Consider the following 20,364-nt stretch of genomic DNA (forward strand, 5'->3'; position numbering starts at 1 on the left):
GTTTGCTAGAGGAGTTTCTCTTTCTTTTAACAATAAAAATGATTAAAATGAAACAAATCGAAAATTGCAGAATTAAATAAGGAATTAAATTTGTTATCTGTTCAGTCTGATAAACGAAAAAAGTCGGAACAGACGATTTTAAGAATTTTTAAATTTGGACTCCAAATCAAAACTAAAGTGGCTTCAATATGATACTACCTAGACATGTTTACTACCAGTCTTGACTGAAAGATTTTTATAAAATCAAGAACTTCCTTAAAGCGATAGATTTTGACTCTATTTGTTCTCTACTAATATTTCCAGGTCATATATTTATAGAATAATTTACAAATGGGTTTGGTTTTTTTCATTCACATCGACGGTTACTTTTTCTTGGTCGCTCTTCCTCGTGAACTCTTCCTCTTCTCCCTCGTCTGGAATTGTGTCCATGGTCGGATCAACAGCCACTCCAGTCCCCCCTCCTTTTGTATTCGGATGGCCACGACTACTCACACTCACACTGCTTAATCTGTAATAGATAGCGAAGTATTTGTAACAAGTAGAGAAAATTTCAAACAAACAGAATTAAATTTGGAGATCAATGTGTTATTATTTAGCAATTATTTCTGAAAAATTAGGTTTCGCCAGCAAAAACGGTCTGAAATAGGTCTTTGGATCTTTGCAATGAACTTTGTAACAACTCTCTGAAATCAGTAGTAAAAATTTGAATCAGACAAAATCAAATGAAAAAAGCAATTGACATATTTCAGGAAACATTTGCTAGCAAAAACCTAGTTTTTCTGACAGAAATGAAGTCTCAATGTCGCTTGAAAATTATTGATCATTTGTCAAAGTTTGTGACATTTGACAGATTGCTTTTTAAATTAGCTTGTAATTCTCTAGAAATCAAATATTTCATTTAATTCACAATTGGCCATCAAAAAGGGAACTAAAAATGTTATAACCTCTGTCAAATTCAGCTTAAAGAATATTACAAATTGGTGGGTATAAAACTTGCGCGCTTTTTGCTATTTTTTTTTCATAATTTACTGACCTCAAAAGTAATCGTTGATTATTGCAACTGCTTTACAAATTTAGGAGAAAAAAATTAGGAAAATTAGGAAAAATTTGTTGTGAAATTCCTTACAGAGCTTATAAGATGTTCTTTGAGGAAATGTTTGCAGGATGGCCAATAGGGGAAATTTAAGATAAAAAACATGGTAAGAGGCAGGGGCGGATCTAGGATTTTCTGTTTTCTCGAGGGGGGGGGCGGATTTTCAAAAATGTTCGAAAATTTTGTCGACCTTTTTTTTTAGGTCGACCGAATTGATTTTCTGAGCTCTCCCAAAGCACTAAAAAGACCCTGTTTTGGTAAAATTTTGAAAAACAGGCAAAATTTTGAAAAACAGACCAAAAAGGCGTTTTTAGGCACTTTTTAGAAATTTTTGAAAAACAGGCCAAAAAAGGCGTTTTTAGGCACTTTTTAGAAAATTTTGACCAAAAAAATTGCGTTTTTTTTGGCGCGCGCTCCCCCCTAAAAGTAAGTATACATTGGCGCCAAAGGCGCCTTTAGAAAGTATTAGGGTCCGTCACCAAATATGGATATCTCATAATAGTACAAAGGGGAGACCCTTTGGGTCGGCAGGGGGTCGAATCCCTGAGGGTGGGGGGAGAGGAAGGTGTCAGCCCCCGGCCTCCCCCCTCCCCTAAATCCGCTCCTGGTAAGAGGGGTACGGTCTCGGAGCAATATTACGATAGGTGGTAATTTTGAGAGCTATTAGAGTAGTGCAGCTATCCTTCTAAGATAGTTTCAAGTAAATACAGTATTTTGAGATGAAATGTAATTCAAAAATTCAACTTTTACGCATCTTTTTTGCCTGATAGTTTTTTTTGGCTCGGATATAAATTATAAATAATTTTAGAATAAAAAAGTCGTGATCCAGCTTTTTAATTCGAACCTGCCACCTTTTGTAATATATCAGCCATGTCTGATTTTTTTTTTGATTTATTGTAAATTACCTTCGTCTAATTGTGCCTCCGAGTCCTTCGAACTTCTGTCGTTGTCTTAGCTGTTCACTTTTATTCTCGTCACACACGTCTCTGTATTTAGCAATGTACTTCTTAGCCAGTAAGTGGACTATGAAGAGAGGTATGGACACTAGCATGGTCATTATGGCTATGCTTATGGGCATTAGCGAGTTCAGATTCGACTGTGGAGGATCGAACACAAAATTGGTCATCGTAACTACAATCATCGAATTCTGCATACCTGGAAAAAAAACCGATATTTTCGCCTTTTTTTTCTCTGTCCGCTTTTTTGAGACGCCTGAAAAAAGGTTGGATAATATAGTCTTATGCCGACAAGAAAGGATAATGATTAATAACCATGTTTTTACATCAATTTGTATAATAATCTCCCTTGGGAGGGGCGGATCTAGGATTTTCTCGAGGGGGGTTTTCAAAAAACTTTCGAAGATTTTGTTTTTTTTGTCGACCTTTTTTCAGGTCGAGCAAAGTGAATTTACGAGCTTCCCCAAAGCACTAAAAACACCCTGTTTTGGTAAAAACTTCGCGCCGCAGGCAAAAATTTAAAAAACAGGCCACAAAAGGCTCCCCCCTTAAAATTAGTACATATAGGCACTTTAGGCGCCTTTAGAAAGTTTTTAGGGTCCTTCGCCAAAATGGATATCTCAAGCAAAGGTGGAACCATTTGGGTCGACAGGAAATCCGCCCCCGCCCTTCTTAATCCGCCCCTACTTGGGAGCAATTCATGTTTATTTATTATAACAATAATCGGGTTCAATTCCCACTTACATTTGCACACAATTGGCAGTTTCCAACATTTATGCTAGTCGAGTTTTATTCTAGTCGCGTATGGAATAATGCAGGGTACAAGATTATTGCATTTTAGCCGATAAAAATTCATTCTTAAAGTTGAATATCATAGTCGTGACCAGGGGCGGATTTAGGGGGGGGGGGACACCCTCTCTCAGGGGTTCGACCCCCTGCCAACCCAAAGGGTCCCCTATTTTTAGTAATACCTTTTTAAGTACTAATTTTAGTTCTATTTTTAGTACTATTTTTAGTACAATTTTGAAATACCATTGTTAGTGACGGAGCCTTCGGCGCCAATATTAATTAACTTTGAAAGGAGCACGTGCCGAAAAAACGCAATTTTTTGGTCATAATTTTCCAAAAAGTGCCTAAAAACGCCTTTTTTGGCCTGTTTTTTCAAAATTTTGCCATGAAGAAGAATAGTTGGACAAAAAAAGGACTTTTTAGTGCTTTGGGAGAGCTCGAAAAATCAAATGGGTCGTTCTAAAAAGAAGGTCGACAAAAGTTTCAAAATTTGGTTGCAGTTCCGCCCCCCTCGAGAAAATCCTAGATCCGCCCCTGGTCGTGACCACTTCTTGACTTTCATCAACCTGCAGTTCTCTAGGCAGCAATGTTCCTTCCATAAGCAAACTTGTTCGTTTTGCTTGCAGAAATTAAGTGGTACCAACTAATCGGATGTACAAATAAACCGATTTGTCTAAACCCAAAAGATAAATAATATGTATGTCACTCATATATACTCTCACTACTATTTGATTGTAGAATTAACTTACCAACTTCGAGTGATATAGTTTTAATCTGTGAGCAGCGCAGTTGCAGAATCAAAGAAGCAACACCGCCAAGTACAAAGCCCCCCAGAGGCAGCAGACAACCTCCTAGATAGTCCCGCAGTGAGAAAAGTTTGAACGCAAAGGAGCTCTTGTACAGCGCTGAAATATCAATGAGTATATGATTAAAAACTGCATCTATATGCTTCAATCTTTTTGCTTCAATATTTGCAAAAAATTTTTCAAAAAAATCAAAATTTTTTGTCGACATTTTTTTAGGTCGACCAAATTGATTTTATGCGCTCTCCCAAATCACTATAAAGACCGTCCTTTGATCAAACTTTCTGAAAACAAAACAGGTCATTTTTTTTGTAAACAACAGGCCAAAAAGGAGTTTTTTGGATTTTTTTGGAAACTTTTGACCAAAAAATTGCGTTTTTGGCACACACTCCCCCCTCAAAATTAAAATTTATAGGCACCAAAGGCCTCTTTGCCAACGTTTTTGATATAGCCAAAACTATATATCACAAAAAAGTACGCAATGTGACCCTTTGAGTCGAAAGGGGGTCGAATTCTTGAAAATAGACGACCCCCCCCCCCCCCTAAATAAGCCCCTGCTTGAGAGTATTAACATTTATATTGAAAAGTTCCGGCAATCAGATCAACAAAACCGATCAGAAACAAATACAGACAACCCGTTGTATTTAAAAAGTAACGATTCCTATAAAAATTAGTATGGTTTCAAAGAAAAAGGAGGCAAGCCTTATCAGTGCGGTTCAGTTCGGATTCGGCGACAAGGCTGGGAAAACACGGCTACAGAATCCGCAACAAGGCTGATTGTCTGAGATTTTTCATGCAATTGTCGAGTAAAGAGAAATTGGGTAAACATAGCGCGATTTAAAACATACTGCTATTTTTTTTCGGTTGTCGAATCAAGAAAAAAACTGATTAAGCAGTAAATTCAAATGCTAGCTCAAGCAGCACAAAAGTTTGCGGAATCGAGAACAAAATACGTGTTTTGGGTTGATTTTTATGTAATACCCTAAAATGCTGCACGTCTTTATTTGAACACACAAAAATGTGACCATTATCAAATTAAAGTTATGTTTGTTGTGCAGATGGTCGACAGAACTTTCGGTCAATTTCAGTGATAGAAATCGATTTTGCTTTTGATTGGTTGACGAAGCTTAGAATAGTTTTTTGACAAAGTTTATAATTATCAAACGTGGGATTTTGTTTGAGTGAGTGATTAAAAATTTGCTTGAGCAAATGGTAATGTAAATTATTTCTCTGATTTGCAACCCAGCGTCTAGTTTTAATATCTATGCTTGGTGTGGGTTTTTTTTATTCAGACTTTTCGACTTGTTAACAAAGCGTTTTTGTCGGAATTTTTTATACCATCTGAGAGATATTGTTACTTTATTTTAAAATTTAAAAGATATTTCACCTGTGATTGTTTTGCGTGAAGTTACGGTCGTTTGAAAATGGCTATGTTGGCTAGTTTGAGACGATTAAAGAGCGATATATTGCGTACTAATAACACGCGTAAGAAGCAAATGAATCCGTTCCAAATTAAATTGCGACCAGCAATTTAATTCTCTTGGCACAATACGAGGCATTAAACACACCCTTAGTATTTTATAGCGTGTCGGGGGATGAAATGAAGAAAAAATGAGTAAAAAAATTCGTCTTTTTTTCTCAATTATTTTGTCAATTATTCAAGCAGAAAAAAATCGTTCAAAGGGCCTTAAGTGCAATCGGAACATTCAGGGATTTGCCTTTATATACGAGCAGTTTTGTTAGCATGTAGTTCTGTTTTTGATCCATTTTTTAAAGAAAGTGCTGAGTATTTATGCTTGGTGTGTTTTTTTTCAGACAGTTTTCAACATGTTAACTTGGCTTTTTGACGAATTTTTTTTCAGTGAATTCTATATCATGTAACATTTAAGTTCAAATTTATTTTAAGTTCAAACTTAAAAAGATATTTCATTGTGATCTTTTTCCGTAATTTTACGGGCGTTTGAAAATTGCTAAATTGGCCAATTTGGGATAATTAAAGTGCGATAGATTGCGTACTTATAACACGTAAGAGGTCAGCAATTTACTCCTAATATCACAATACGAGACGCTAAACACCCTTAGTATTTTGCGTAGTGTATGGGAAGACAAAGAAGAAAAACGAAAAAATATATATATATTAATTTTTCTTGTCAATTTTTCAATCAAACATTCAGTCGTAACATTCAGGGCTTTGCCTTGGTATACGAGCAGTCTTTGTTGTTTTTCTAAATTTACTAATAAAGTCTTTAAAAAACAAAAGCGGTCAAAGAACAAGCCCTGTAGGACCCCCTCAGGGATTCGAACCCCTGCTGATCCAAGGGTCCCCCTCTGTACTATTTTGAGATATCCATTTTGACTGACGGGTTATAAATTTTTTAAAGGTGACTTTGGCGCCAATTTATACTAATTTTGAGGGCGAAGCTCACGCCAAAAAACGCAATTTTTTGGTCCAATGTTTCCACAAAAACGCATTTTTTGGCCTGTTTTTTTTCAAAATTTTGCCTGCGGCGCATAAAACTTGGCCAAAACAGGGTCTTTTTCAGTGCTTTGGGAGAGCTAGAAAAATCAAATTGATCTATCTACTCAACATTTAGACGCAGTTTTCAAAAAAATTTCAGAAACCAGTCCCCCTATCATCATCCCCCCCCCCCGCCCCCCCAACCCCCACCGAGAATCCTAGATCCGCGCGTGGTATAAATTCTGATTGCTGTTACTGAGAAAAGTTAAATTAGAAATAACAAAGGACCTCGAAAGCCGTTATCATAAAATTAAACGCCCTCAAACCCTCCTCTCCCAACGCTTTCGCTTCCAATAGTTTCATTTCCAAGCAGCGAACATGGAATTTAAATTTACGATCAAGCGGCCATAACTTTACGATCAAACGGCTGTGAAAATGAAAATAAGACAAATATGACTTTAAACGAGTGGCATAATTGTCGTTAAACTGGTCGTAACGTTAATTGCAATCTGGTGCTAATATCCATATGTTTGATAATATAAAGGGGGTCAGTTATGTGTGTAGCACATGTGTGGCAATAAATAGCAGCTTCCTAATTCCGAACGAGTGTCAGACACTTATCGGCTAAATAATTCCAAATTAAGTGCAATATGTTCCGAAATGAGGCGCATTCAAAGTTTTGACCCTTTCCGTTGGGATATAAGACAAGCTTGGGGGTTTTTACCGCCATCCATACCAGAGGTGGTGTCAAAAAATTTTGGTAAACTTTGGGGACCTTCTTCGACGCTTCAAGAAGGCTTGGAAAGTTTGGTTGACCGAAAAAAAAGGTCCAAGCTTTCTTGAAGCGCCGGTTTTCTCTATCTTTTGCCTCGTATTGGGCACTTTTTGGAAAGGTTTTGACAAAAAAATTGCGTTTTTTTCGGCACCAAAAGCGAACAAGACTGCTCGTTTTAAGGTGAAGCCCTGAATGTTCCGACTGCCTTTTAAGGTCTATGGAGCAGTAGTAACACAAAAAAATTAAATTTAATGAAATAAAAAGAAATAAAATGAGTAAAATGAAAATAAATGAGACTTTTGTGAAAATGATCCCCCACACGCCATACAAAGTGTAACGTGATAAATTGCGCTCCTAGTAACAAATCAATAATGGTAAATTAGTTTTCTTCAACCAATTTGGAACGATTATTAAGCCGGGTTAAATCTCCGCTTAGTTGACCTCTTAGTTAATAGCGCGAAAAAGTACGGTGTTAAATTGTATGTCTTTAAATTGTAGAACAGCGCGCGAAATATATCGCGCAATAATTGTCCCAAATTGACCAAAATCGCAACCTTTGAACCCACATAACTTCACAAAAATTAATCACAGGTAAAATATTTTTTTCAGATTTAAGCTCAGGACAACAACACTTTTTGAATGATATAAAAAATTTCCGTAAAAATGGCTAGTTAAAAAGTCGAAATTTTTCTGAAGAAAAAACCCACCCCGAGGAGAAATATTCGATTGGCACGAATTTCGCCCTTCTACTGATTTTGTCCTCTTTATTTAATTAAAACATTTCGTCCCATATCCAAGTCTATGGGACGAAATCTGTGTACGCCTTGAAGTGGGACGCAATCTGTTGAAATTAAAATGGGACGTGATCTGTTATGGGTCGAAATATGCCACAGCCCAAATATTTCGTTACTTTCGTTACGAAAACTGGAACAAAAACACAATAAACACACTATTTTGACCAAATTTGGTGCGCCGAAAGCGAATTCTGAAAAAAAACAGGTTAAAAAAGCCTAGTGAAAAGATTTAGGGTCGGTCGGCCGAAATTGGATTTTGCAAAATTGTCCAAACCAACCCTCAACCCCACCCTAAGTCCACTCCTGTAAGGTTATGTTTTATGATTGTTTCATGCTTTATAAGTTACGCTTAAAACTCGATTCTCTTCCAGCTTCCCATTTTCTTCAGTTTTTCAGTTTTTTGACACCGCAATTCGCTTGAAAGAAAAAATGATCAAAACTGTGTTCACTTTTATTTTAGTGACATAATTTAATTAAACTTTCGAAAATCAAAATTATTTCTAAAGAAGCAATTAGGAAAGCAGGTTTTAGCGAGAATCAAAGGGGAGGTACTTGAAAATGGGAACTTGTATATTACGCCTTTTTCCATGTATGAAAATCGTATAACAAGCACTCTTATACTAAAAAAAATTGATGATAGAAAATTCATGATATTCATTTTTCCAGGAATAAAACATGATGACAAGCAGTTTTTTTCATCACGGGAACTGACCAATTGATATGTAGACTAGCAGTAGCAACAGCACAACTGGCTTGGCGTACTTCTTAACAGCCAGAGTCATCTTCCTCGCTTTGGCTATCAGGACCATTCCGAGACACACTGGTAAAGCAATAGCCACCAGACCCTGGATGAGTGTCCCGTACGGGATGTTTCCGGCTGTAAAGCTGGGGTCATCTGAGATGAATCGGCCGTAGATGAACAAGTTCAAGGGCATTGTACCTAAGAAGTAACAGCAATATTAAATTATGATTTAAGATCAAAAACGTTCATTGAAACGTAACGAGGGAAAGGGCCAACGCCTATCCAGAGACGCCTGAAAACATGCTGGGTATTAGTTTTAGAGTATTAGTTTTAGAGCTCTCTCTGGAGATGTTTTTGTTGGTTTCACTGTTTGCGAAGTGTATATTTTGATCGCAAGTAACAACCATGGAACATGGTGGGCCTCCAACCGCCACCTTTCGGTTGTCAGGTGGATACATTGTCCACAAGTCAATATATGATAATTTTGAGGGTGGCAGTAAAAATGTTATTTATTGATTCAAAACTTTGACAAAAATGCTCGTCGAAAAAATATTTCACGAAACAGACAATATTTTGTGAAATCCCCATAATCCGGTCCTTTTTGCGCTCACGGGTTCGACCTCATTGACCTCATATTGACTCTGGACCACCTAAAGATATCTTTTTTCTGGCTACTAAATGAGACACATCTAACTTAAAATTGTCCTGAAGAATCTTTCCGCAACAAATTAATTTTGACTAGAAAATATATTTTTGAGGGGGGCAAGCCGTACTTCAGACTTTAAACAACCAAACTTTAGTTCAAAAGGAAGAAAGTTGACTAAGCACAAATATCTTAACCGACAAAATGTCTTTGAATAGAAAAATAGTGAGCTCATACCGGCCGCAATGGCGGTGCTGAAGAAGGACATGGAGATAGAGAGGGGGACCTCCCCCTCGACCAGATAACTGGCAGTGTTGCTGATGCCTCCTCCGGGCGCGCATGCCACCATCAGCACCCCCAGAGCAATGTCCGCCTCAAAACCCAGCAGGCGCGCAATTCCTAGCCCATACTTAAATGAGAATAGCCCGCTCATGAGTAAGTAGTACAAAATGTTTTGGCAACATTAGTTCGAGATAAGGTTTTTGTAAGGAAACGTAAGGAAAATACGTTACAGGTATTTGTACGCGGAATCCACGGAAGTTTTGTAAACGGTATCCACTTACATTTTGGAACAAGTTTAAAGGTTTGTCAATGGAATCCAGGAACATACAGACACAAAACTGTGAGCCTATTCAGTGCACAGTTTGGTCTCGTAATGTAGCCAGATCCAACTTTTTTGTCGAGGACATTAATAAGCCAGTTTATTATAACTAGTTTTCGAGGTGTTCTTGCTGGGAAATTAGCCTTGCAAACCGCATGGGAATTTGATTTTTTCAATAGGAATTTAAGAAACCGCAAACTCCTAATAGAAGAAAAAGTTTTTATGAATTAAGTTTTCGTTCCGGTCGAGCATAATAATTAAAAAAGGATAGACTAATGTTGTGACCATAGTCTTTAGAAAACTACGGCTTAGAATGTTTTTTATTCCAAATTAGTGTAGTTTTTCTCCATAGTGTGAGCGGACGTAAAGATATAATATAGGCATATTAGACAGCCATAGTAATATAGGCAAATTGGAAAAAAAATTTTTTTGAAAATGACTAGAAAAACAAAAAAATTTTAAAAAAATTTTTTCAAAACTTTTGCAGAAAATTTTTGATTTTTTCGAAATTTTTCGTTTCAAAAATGAAGCTAAAAATTTCTGAAACCAGTTTTAAGTGCTTAAAGTTAAGTTTTAGGGTTTTACAATAGGCATATATTAGGCGTTTCAGCTTTTGTAAGCCTGCTCACTTGCTTTATTTGCTCGAATTAAAACGAATAATCAAAAATTTCAGAATTTTTTAATGTGGTTCGAATCATGACCTAAAGGGCTTTATTATAATAAATCACTCAACCCAGTCCAATGATTATTTGTGTTACCTGATTTTGCGTGGAAAACAAAAAGAAAAAAATTAATGGTGGGATAAAAAAATTGAGTTTTCGTTCCGGTCGAGCGGAAAGGTGGGTGGGACACTTACTGGAGGTAGAAGCACAAACTGACACAATGCAGCTGCGATTAGAGGCTTGGGTCTCATGAGTATAAAACGGATGTCCTTGAGAGAAATCTCAGTGCCAAACAGCACATTCAGCAACACTATCACAGCCGCCCCCAAGTAGGGGAAGATGGGGTCGAGCCAGGTGGGTTCCAGAATAATCACTATCTCCTGCTGCTGTTCAGTGGAGTATTCAGAAGTTCTCATCACGGTGGAATCATATGTTTTATTTTCAACGCAGCTGATGACTTCATTGCCTGTAAAAAAAATAAGATAGTTTGAAAAAATGCATTTATTTCATCTGCGCACCAATAAAGGCAGTTTTTTGTCAAAAACAGCGTTTTAAAACATTTTCTCAAAAATTTGGCAAGGTAAGGATTTTATAATGGAAGAGTCTTTAGACTGTTTTGGTGAAATTAGAAAAAATTCGAGAAAGTTTCCAAAAATAAAGTCGAAAAATAGATGATCTTTTTCGAATAAAATCTTGATCCACCCATGTACCCTACATCAAAAAAGCTTTGTTGTAAATTGATCCAGTTTTTTTGGGAGTTCGGACTAAAAGAGTTTTTCAGATGACAAATATCTCAAAGTAATTATATATTTCAAGCAATTCGTACATTTTATTTTTCATATGAACACTTACCGATCCGTTTAGTTTTCACTTTGAATCTGGCTCTAAGATCATCTTGCTCTGTTTTCGTCACCACGAGAAGATTGCCATGCTTAGGAGTGCATTCTACCACTCCTATAGTCGCCTGCTCTGATGGGTGAGACAGTACCAATTCCAGGGATCCCCCATCATAAACCTGATTTAGTATTTCCGGGGGACCATCAGTGTTTATAATTTCAATCTGAATGTACGCCAAGTTGGGTACGAAAAAAACGCAATTTAGCAGCGTATAAATTACGATAATTTCTTTTATACGGACCATTTGGCCGGATTTGTTACTTCAGACAACGTTCGCAAAAATTGATTTGAAAATGGTTAATTAAGTTTCAAAAAGTTTGCTGAAGAAATGAACTGTTGATAATTATAAATTGGACTTCAATTTTTGAGTTTGAGCTAGAGCTTTGGGGCAGAGAAGTAACGTTAGATTTCAATTATGACAAGTTATACCAACTTAAAATCATATGGCTGTTTATTAGAGTTGTTCAAAGCCTTTCAAAGAGAAATAGTTGGACGCAGTTTATATCAAAATGCGGTCGCATTTGAAAGTTCTCCATTTAATCTCCAGAAAAGTCTACAAACTACTCAGCGCCAGTTTGAATTATCGACCACAATGCAAACTCGGTTTGACGAGGTCGTCGGTTATATTTGCGCTCGGCATTCAATTAGACGGCTATAGGAAGTCTGTTCGGCTAGTCAAATAACTTCTGTTTGTTAAAGAGAAACTATCTATTCTATGTTTTTGCGTCATTCGTATCTAAACCGAGGAGTTTTAATCTTTTCACATCGGATTTGAGGGCATAGGAAAGCCCCAAAAATGAAGGGCAATGGCTGACATGAAGATCTGTGATCATGAGTATTTCTCATTCAAGTCTGAATCTTTCAATAACTTTCTGTTTCAAAATTTGTTGTCTAAAGCACTGAATTTTTGAATTGCAGACAGCTCCAAAAAGATTCGGATAAACTTAATTTTTTTTATGTTGCCCCCGGTCCTGCTCAGTGCTTGGGAGATGTCACCACGGACTTCAGTTGATGAACATCTTCATTTTCGGCGTGACATAATTTTAGTCTCAATAAGCAAGATTTGAATAGCCAAATAGTTTTTTAGCAGCGAAAAATGATCGAAATTGGAATTCAATCTGAGTTTCAAATGTTTCCGAAAAGTGTTAACAAATATTGTTCGAACTGCTTATATTGATCAACTTTTTGTCAATAGAAAAACTTACAGCTGAAACAAAGCGTTCTCTGCCTTTCTTCTGCGGTATTTGGAAAATAAATTGCAAAAGGTGCTGACAGACACAGGCTTTTTAACGCTAAGAAAGTAAGTTCCACCCGGCTTATTTATTTTAGAACTTGAATAGAGAAGAATTTACTAGCGCGGTAAGCATTAACTCACCAAAAACAAATGAACCCTGCGTGGATGGTATAAATATAATTAGTAGCAAAAAGTTCGGACAGACAGAATTAATTAAAAAGAGCAAATGATCTTTTTCAGGCAATTTTTGCATGCAAAAGCTAATTTTTCAGACAGAAAGTATGTCTCAATGTCACTTAAAAAATGAAATTTGCATGCAAAAATTCCTCCAAATTGGCAGATTGCTCTTTTTAATTATTTCTGTCTGTCCGAACTTTTTGCAACTCTCTATAGCTGTAAAAAGTTGGAGCAGACAGAAATAAATACAAAGAGCAATCTGCCAGTTTTGATCAGTTTTTGTATACAAATTTGAGTTCTTGCGTGACCTTGAATCAAATTTTCTGTCTGAAAAATAGTTTTTTTTTCGTGCAAAACTTCTCAAATATAATTCGGACAGACAGATTTAATTAAAATGAGCAAGCAATTCTTTTCGACGTTTTTTTAATGCAAAATCTGAAGCCGAACAACATTGAATTTTTTGTCAGACCAAATTCAAAATGCATGATCGTCGATTATCCGATGATTATCCTAGCCTATTTTTTAAATAATGCGATGAACATCCAGATTTCACTATGAAACAGTTCGTAAAATTAGTTAAAAAAAATGAAATCTAGAGTTATTTTTTAACAACAAAAAAAACAACAATTAAACACCACCCCCACCCCCCAAAAAAACGGAAGTAAAGATGATCAAATTATTCAAATTTTGGAAAATAATCGCAGAAAATCATCAGCCATCCTGAGCAATGTTTTTCCTGTTTGAAGGCCTACTAATTGACGCTTCGGATGCAATTGCCCGCCGTGGTTATAAGTTTTGAGCGAAACTCTGCTTTATGATCTTTCGACGTTATGTTTATTTTAGTTTCAATTTCCGTTGATGTCTAGACAGTTGCTCTTTTCAATTAATTCTGTCTGTCCGAACATTTTGCAACTCTCTATAGATCATCTGCTTTTCTTAATTAATTCTGTCCGTTCTAACTTTTGCAACTCTCTATAACAAATTTATCGTACAATGTCTCAGTTTCTGAAAAAATTCTGACCTTGAGTCAGTGAAATTGCGTTGAAGTTACAAACGAATTTTTGAAATTGTGTGAAAACTATTACTGAGCAAACCAAAAGAAATTCAGTGCTGTTTTTTAAATAACTTCAAGTTCTTAGCTTCAAAACAGTTTTCATTCAGCAGCCAAGTCCAAAATTTAGTTTTGTAAAAGAAAAAGCGTATAAAACGCCGGCAAAAAGTCAAAAGCAAAACTTCAAACTATTTCTAATGAGTTTCAGATTGAAGGACAGAATTTTTTCAAAAAATTAAGACGTTGTCCGTTAAAAGCTAAAACGTTAAAGCTATAACTTCAACGCTATTTACGTTTGCTTGTGAAGTTATTGCATGCAATTAAATGTCACAACGCCATTCTACTGCTCAGATTAGCCACTATATTGTTTTTAATTTACAAGAAATGTAATATTGGTAAGCCAGAGTTAATCAAAATTAGAAATTTTTGAACTTTGGGTGCCATATTGATATTGCAGACAATCTTGAGTCATAAATTATCTTGGAAAAAGTAGCTTTTTTATGCAATGCTTCTGAAACACTCTAGTGTTCTTGGAATGCAATTCTTGCAAGTTTCTTGCCGACTAATGCAAATATTGCAAGAATGTTACAAGATTAGCATTCTCTTAGCCACGTTGAAATTTCACTGATGGTTTTGTAAAAAACGTTTTTCGCACAAACAGTTGAATACGTAACTTTTTTTATTTTTCGTCATTTTTTTTATACAAAAATTAATTAGAGGTAGCAAAAAACTTCTGATTACTTCTGAAAAATTTATTCCAAGATATCTCACAAGATTATTTGAAAAACATCCTAAAATTATCTTGCAAGTTTTTAATTTCGAGATTTTCATGTCACATTTCTCGTTTCATTCACTTTTTTTTTCTGCTCGAACTACAAAGAGTCACAAAACTTACAAAGAGTCGCGAAAAGTTCGCATGACAGGATTTAATTGATAAGAACAATTAACCTAACTCAGAAAGTCGCAGCATGCAATTTTTTTTCTCACAGAGTTTTAGTTCAAAAAATTATACCTTGTTAACTGCTTCTTATAATCTTGAAAACCAATTTTTTCGTCTGAAAACTTTCGAACAGACAGTACTTCGCCAAGAACCATTTGACCTATTTGAGAAAAATTTTACGCACAAAATTAGTTTTTCAAGGTAAGTTAATGTTACAATATTGCCTAAAAATCATTAGCAAAAATGGCAGTAGTCTCCAAACATTTTTTGCTCAGTGAAAAGTTTGCAGACTAACTTTCAAAAAGTTAGCAAACGGCTGAATAGGTGCTGATTTTTTTTGTGCAAAATTTGCTCTATTAATCTATTAATCGCTCTATTAATTTCCTAGTTTTTTGAAAACTACCCCATCAATCTTGATCCTTATTTCAAATAAAATTCGTCAACAGTTGTTTTTATCCAATTCTGACTATCTAAAAACTTCTTTTGCACATTTCTTTATAATTGGCGAATAGCATCAATAAGAATGGGTCGTCAGCAGGAAACGTTCAGGAGCAGCACATAGTTTTTACGGAGCGAACTTTGTTGATTTGATATTTATTTCACTATCGTAAACCTTCTCCTCTAATGTTTCTTTTTTTGAACTAGTTTTTTGAACAGTTTGTATGAACCATTCTTATCAACCATTTCTATGACCTATTTGATAGCAAGCACAAAAACGCACCTGCCCGATTCGATTTTCGTTTTGTTTTGCAATTTTACCCATTCTATCCTTAGTTAAATCTCCTTAGTACAGACGAATACTTATAATCAAGATTCAGTTAATCAATGTACACAATTCTGAACAGATGGTGTCCTTGTTGAGTGACCAAGTTGCCTGGAATAATTGCGGCTCCGGACGGATCGGAAGCTAGGCCGTCTTTGCAAAAAAAACCAACTAAGTGCTGAGATGATTTGTCTGAGTTAGTTTTGATTGTCTGAAAACGAGGAATAATTGCTGGTTCTTTACACCCATTTCGGCCGACGAAAGTTTGATTCCTGAACAGCTAAAGAATTTTGACATAAGTCCCGCAAAAAAGTAGTTTTTTTCGGCTAAACTTGTTTGATGGTTATGTGATGATGCATATTTTACCAGTATATTAAACAGAATTAACCGTAAATGGCTTGAATAACTCGATAATTACCCAAAATCCGAATGAATATGTTACAAAACTCTCAAAAGTCTCTGGTTTTTCGATGATCTAAAATACTTTTGAATCTGACTGAGGAGGGTAATTGCTTCGTTGGTATTTGGCTCTGAACCTTAAAGTGTCTGCCAAAAAATTGCACCTTGGATTAGCGGTCAAGATCTGTTCCCTTAAAATCATGAGCGCTTTGAACTATTTCTCATGCAACGTCTGAGGACGAGGGTTCTCAAAACCACAGATTTGCTATCTTGATCTTGCTTAAAAAAACTTCGGCAAAATGTGTTTTTATCCAACTATGACTATCGAAAAACTTTTTTGCATATTTCTTTTTATTTGGCAAAAATCATCAAGCAGAATGGGTCGTGAGCAAGAAACGTTCAGGAGCAGCACATAGAAGAAATTTCTACAGAGCGAACTTTGTTATTTTAATACTTGTGTCACAATCGTAAGCCTTCTCTTCAGTAGTGCGTTTTATCAACTCGTTTTATGAACCGTTTGTATGAATCATTCTTATCAACCGTATTATGGCCTATCTGATGGCAAGCACAATATTTTTTTTTACTATTAAACCGACTCTTCTCTTAATTAAAACTCTTTTTTGTAATAAACTTGAATACTTATAATCAAGTCTCAATAACTCATTGTACTCTGTTCTGACCAAGTTGCCTGGAATAATTGCGGCTCCGGACGGATCGGAAGCTAGGCCAGCTTTGCAAAAAAAACTAACTAAGTGCTGAGATGATTTGTCTGAGTTAGTTTTGATTGTTTGAAAACGAGGAAGAATTGCTGGTCTTTACACCATTTCGGCCGACGAATGCTCGCTTCCTGAACAACTAAAGATTTTTTGCTTAAGTCTCGCAGAACAGTAGTTTTTGTCTGCTAATTTTGCTTGATGACTATGTGACGCACATTTTAATAGTAAATTCAACAGTAATAACCGTAAATGGCTTGAAAAAAAAACGATCGCGACCCAAAACCCGCGAACTTTTTTTTACCGGTTTTACAAACCGTTCCTTTAATTACTTTAATGAACCTTTCTTATGAACCGTTTACATGAAACGCTTTTATAAACCGTTCAAAGGAACATTTTTTTATCAACCTTTTTTCGACCTATCTGATGGCAAGCACAAAAATGCAACTGCCTTATTCGACTTTTGTTTTGTTTTGCAATTTCACCCATTCTATCCTTAATTAAATCTCCTTAGTACAGACGAATACTTATAATCAAGATTCAGTTAAGCATTGTACACTCTTCTGAAGAGATGGGGTCCTTGTTGAATGACCAAGTTGCCTGGAATAATGGAGGCTACGGACGGATCAGAAGCTAGGCCAATTTTGCAAAAAAAAACAACTAAATGCTAAGTGCTGAGATGGTTTGTCGGAGTGAGTTTTGATTGTCTAAAAAGGAGGAAGAATTGCGGGTTCTTTTTACCCATTTCGGCGGACGATAGCTTGATTCCTGAACAACTTAAGAGTTTTGACTTAAAACTCTCATAAAAGTAGTTTTTTTGGCTAAACTTGTTTGATGGTTATGTGATGCATACTTTACCAGTCTATTAAACAATACTAACCGTAAATGGCTTGAAAAACTTTATCATGACCCAAAATCCGAATTAAAATATTAAAGAACACTCAGAATTCTCTGGTTTTGATGATCTAAAATAATTTTGAATCTGACTGAGGAGGGTAATTGCTTCGTTCGTATTTGGCTCTGAACCTTAAAGTGTCTGCCTAGTAATTGCACTTTAGAGTAGCGGTCAAGATCTCTTTTCTTAAAGTGTTGAGCGCCTTGAGCCATTTCTTATGCGGCGTCTGAGGATGAGGGTTCTCAAAGCCACAGATTTGCTATCGTGATCTTACTTAAGTAAAACTTGAGCAAAGTGTGTTTTTATGCAACTCTGACTATCCAAAATTTTTTTTGCATATTTCTTTTTATTCGGCAAAATCATCAAGCAGAATGGGTCGTGAGCAGGAAACGTTCAAGAGCAGCACAGCACATAGAAGATGTTTTTACGGAGCGAACTTTGTTATTTTGATACTCATCTCACAATCGTAAGCCTTCTCTTCAGTAGTGCGTTTTTATGAACCCGTTTTTATGAACGTTTGTTTGAACGGTTATAATCAACCGTTTTTATGACCTATCTGATGGCAAACACAAAAATTCAACTGCCCGATTCGACTTTCGTTTTTTTTTTTGCAATTTTATCCATTCTACTCTTAATTAAATCTCCTTAGCAAAGTCGAATACTTATAATCAGGACTCAGTTAATCATTGTACACTCTTGTAAACAGATAGGTTCCTTGTTGAATGACCAAGTTGCCTGGAACAATTGAGGCTACGGACGGATCGGAAGCTAGGCCGTCTTTGCAAAAAAACCAACTAAGGGCTGAGATGGTTTGTCTGAGTGAGTTTTGATTGTCTAAAAACAAGGAAGAATGGCTGTTTCTTTACAGCGATTTCGGCCAACAAAACCTTGATTCCTGAACAACTAAAGGATTTTGACCTAAGCCTCTCATAAAAGTAGTTTTTTTTCGGCTAAACTTGTTTGATGGTCATGTGATGCATAATTTACCAGTATATTAAACAGTACTAACCGTAAATGTCTTGAAAAACTTGATCATGACCCAAAATCTGGACGAATATATTAAAGAACACTCAGAATTTTCTGGTTTTTTGATGATCTAAAATACTTTTTAATCTGACTGAGGAGGGTAATTGCTTCGTTCGTATTTGGCTCTGAACCTTAAAGTGTCTGCCTAGTAATTGCACCTAAGAGTAGCGGTCAAGATCTCTTTTCTTAAAGTGTTGAGCGCCTTGAACCATTTCTCATGCGGCGTCTGAGGGTGAGGGTTCTCAAAGCCACAGATTTGCTATCTTGATCTTACTTTAAAAATTTTAGACAAAATGTGTTTTTAACGAACTCTGACTATCAAAAACATTTTTGCATATTTCTTTTTATTTGGCAAAAATCATCAAGCAGAATGGGTCGTGAGCAGGAAACGTTCAGGAGCAGCATATAGGAGAAGTTTTTACAGAGCTAACTTCGTTATTTTGATACGTATCTCACAATCATAAGCCTTCTCCTCAGTAGTGCATTTTTATGAAATCGCTTTATGAACTGTTTGCATGAACCGTTCTTATCAACCGTTTTTATGATATATCTGATGGCAAGCACAAAAATGCACCTGCCTTATTCGACTTTTTTTGCATTTATACCGAATCTATTCCTAATTAAAACTACTTATTGTAATAAATTGGAATACTTATAATCAAGACTCAATTACTCATTGTACTCTAATCAATCAAGACTCAATTACTCATTGTACTCTCTTCTGAGCCGATGGGGTCCTTGTTGACTGACCAAAATGCCTCGAATAATTGAGGCTATGGAAAGATCGGAAGCTAGACTTGAGTTGGTTTGTCGGAGTGAGTTTTGATTGTCTGAAAACGAGAAAAAACTGCTGGTCTTTACACCCATTTCGGCCGACGAAAGCTCGCTTCCTGAACAACTATAGACTTTTTGCTGTAGTAGTTTTTGTCTGCTGAAGTAGTTTGATGATTATGTGATGCACATTTTACCAGTATATTAAACAGTACTAACCGTAAATGGCTTGAAAAAAAACGATCGCGACCCAAAACCTGCGAACTTCTTTTCCCGCTTTTATGAACCGTTCTAAGTAACCGTTTTTATGAACCGTTCTTATGAACCCTTTTGTGAACCGTTCTTGTTAACCGTTTATATGAACACTTCTTATGAATTGTTTGTTTGAATAGTTCAAATGAACTGTTGGTCTGAAGCGTTCTTGTGAACCGTTCTTATGAACTCTTTTTATGAACCGTTTTTGGTGAACCGTTGTTATGAACAGCTTTTATGAACTATTTTATGAAACGTTTTTATGAACTGTTTTTATGAACCGTTTTAATGAACCGTTTTTATGAACCGTTCCTATGAATCGATTTGATGTGCCGTTCTTATGAACAACTCTTATGAACTATTTGTATGAACCGTTCTTATGGACCGTTTTTAAAAACCGGTCTCATGAACTTTTTTATGAACATTTCCTCTGAATCGATTTGATGTGCCGTTCTTATGAAACGTTTCAATGAGCCGTTCCTATGAACTATTTGAATGAACCTTTCTTATCAACTGCTGTCAAACCGTTTTTATAAACCGTTCTTTTGAACATTTTTTTAACTGTCTAATTAATTGTTTTGATGAACCATTCTTATGAACCAATTTTATGAACCGTTCTTGCTAACTGCTCTTATGAACCGTTTTTATTAACTGTTCTTATGAACCGTTTTATGAACCGTTTTTTTGAGCCGTGTTTCTAAACCGTTCTAATGAACCGTTTTTTTTCGAACCGTTCTTATGAACCGTTTTTAGTCCACGGTTTTAAAGAACCGCTCTTATGAACCGTTTTTATGAACTGTTTTTTAAATCATTCATATGAACCGTTTCTATGAACTGTTCTTACGAACGTTTTTGTGAACCTTTATAATGTACCGTTTTTATGAACCTTTCTTATGAACCGTTTTCGATGAACCGTTATTATGAACCGCC

General features: G+C 35.9%; 3 protein-coding genes across 3 annotated transcripts in view; 2 read left to right on the forward strand and 1 right to left on the reverse strand.

Annotated features, from left to right (window-relative positions):
* Positions 1-20,364, forward strand: part of LOC134843957 (protein mago nashi homolog) — a 296,620-nt gene that overhangs the window by 216,248 nt on the left and 60,008 nt on the right. The window lies entirely within an intron of this gene.
* LOC134843958 (ubiquitin) overlaps positions 1-20,364 on the forward strand; it is a 260,316-nt gene that overhangs the window by 168,616 nt on the left and 71,336 nt on the right. The window lies entirely within an intron of this gene.
* On the reverse strand, positions 281-10,753 carry LOC134844614 (P3 protein-like). The gene is made up of 6 exons (XM_063861377.1): positions 10,511-10,753; positions 9,291-9,462; positions 8,381-8,608; positions 3,588-3,743; positions 1,999-2,248; positions 281-508 (listed from the first exon to the last, which is right to left on the reverse strand). Exons 1-6 carry the CDS (start codon positions 10,730-10,732, stop codon positions 325-327), a joined length of 1,212 nt encoding a protein of 403 aa, XP_063717447.1. The 5' UTR covers positions 10,733-10,753; the 3' UTR covers positions 281-324.

Source organism: Symsagittifera roscoffensis, chromosome 4, assembly GCF_963678635.1.
Source record: "Symsagittifera roscoffensis chromosome 4, txSymRosc1.1, whole genome shotgun sequence".
Lineage (NCBI taxonomy): Eukaryota > Metazoa > Xenacoelomorpha > Acoela > Convolutidae > Symsagittifera > Symsagittifera roscoffensis.

Excerpts from the sequence above, each read along its gene's own strand:
- LOC134844614 (XM_063861377.1), bottom strand. The coding sequence starts at position 10,732 with ATGAGAACTTCTGAATACTCCACTGAACAGCAGCAGGAGATAGTGATT. Across the intron at positions 2,249-3,587 it reads AACTATATCACTCGAAGTTG|GTATGCAGAATTCGATGATT; the intron begins GTAAGTTAATTC and ends TTTTTTTTCCAG. Across the intron at positions 509-1,998 it reads GGAGGCACAATTAGACGAAG|ATTAAGCAGTGTGAGTGTGA; the intron begins GTAATTTACAAT and ends TATCTATTACAG.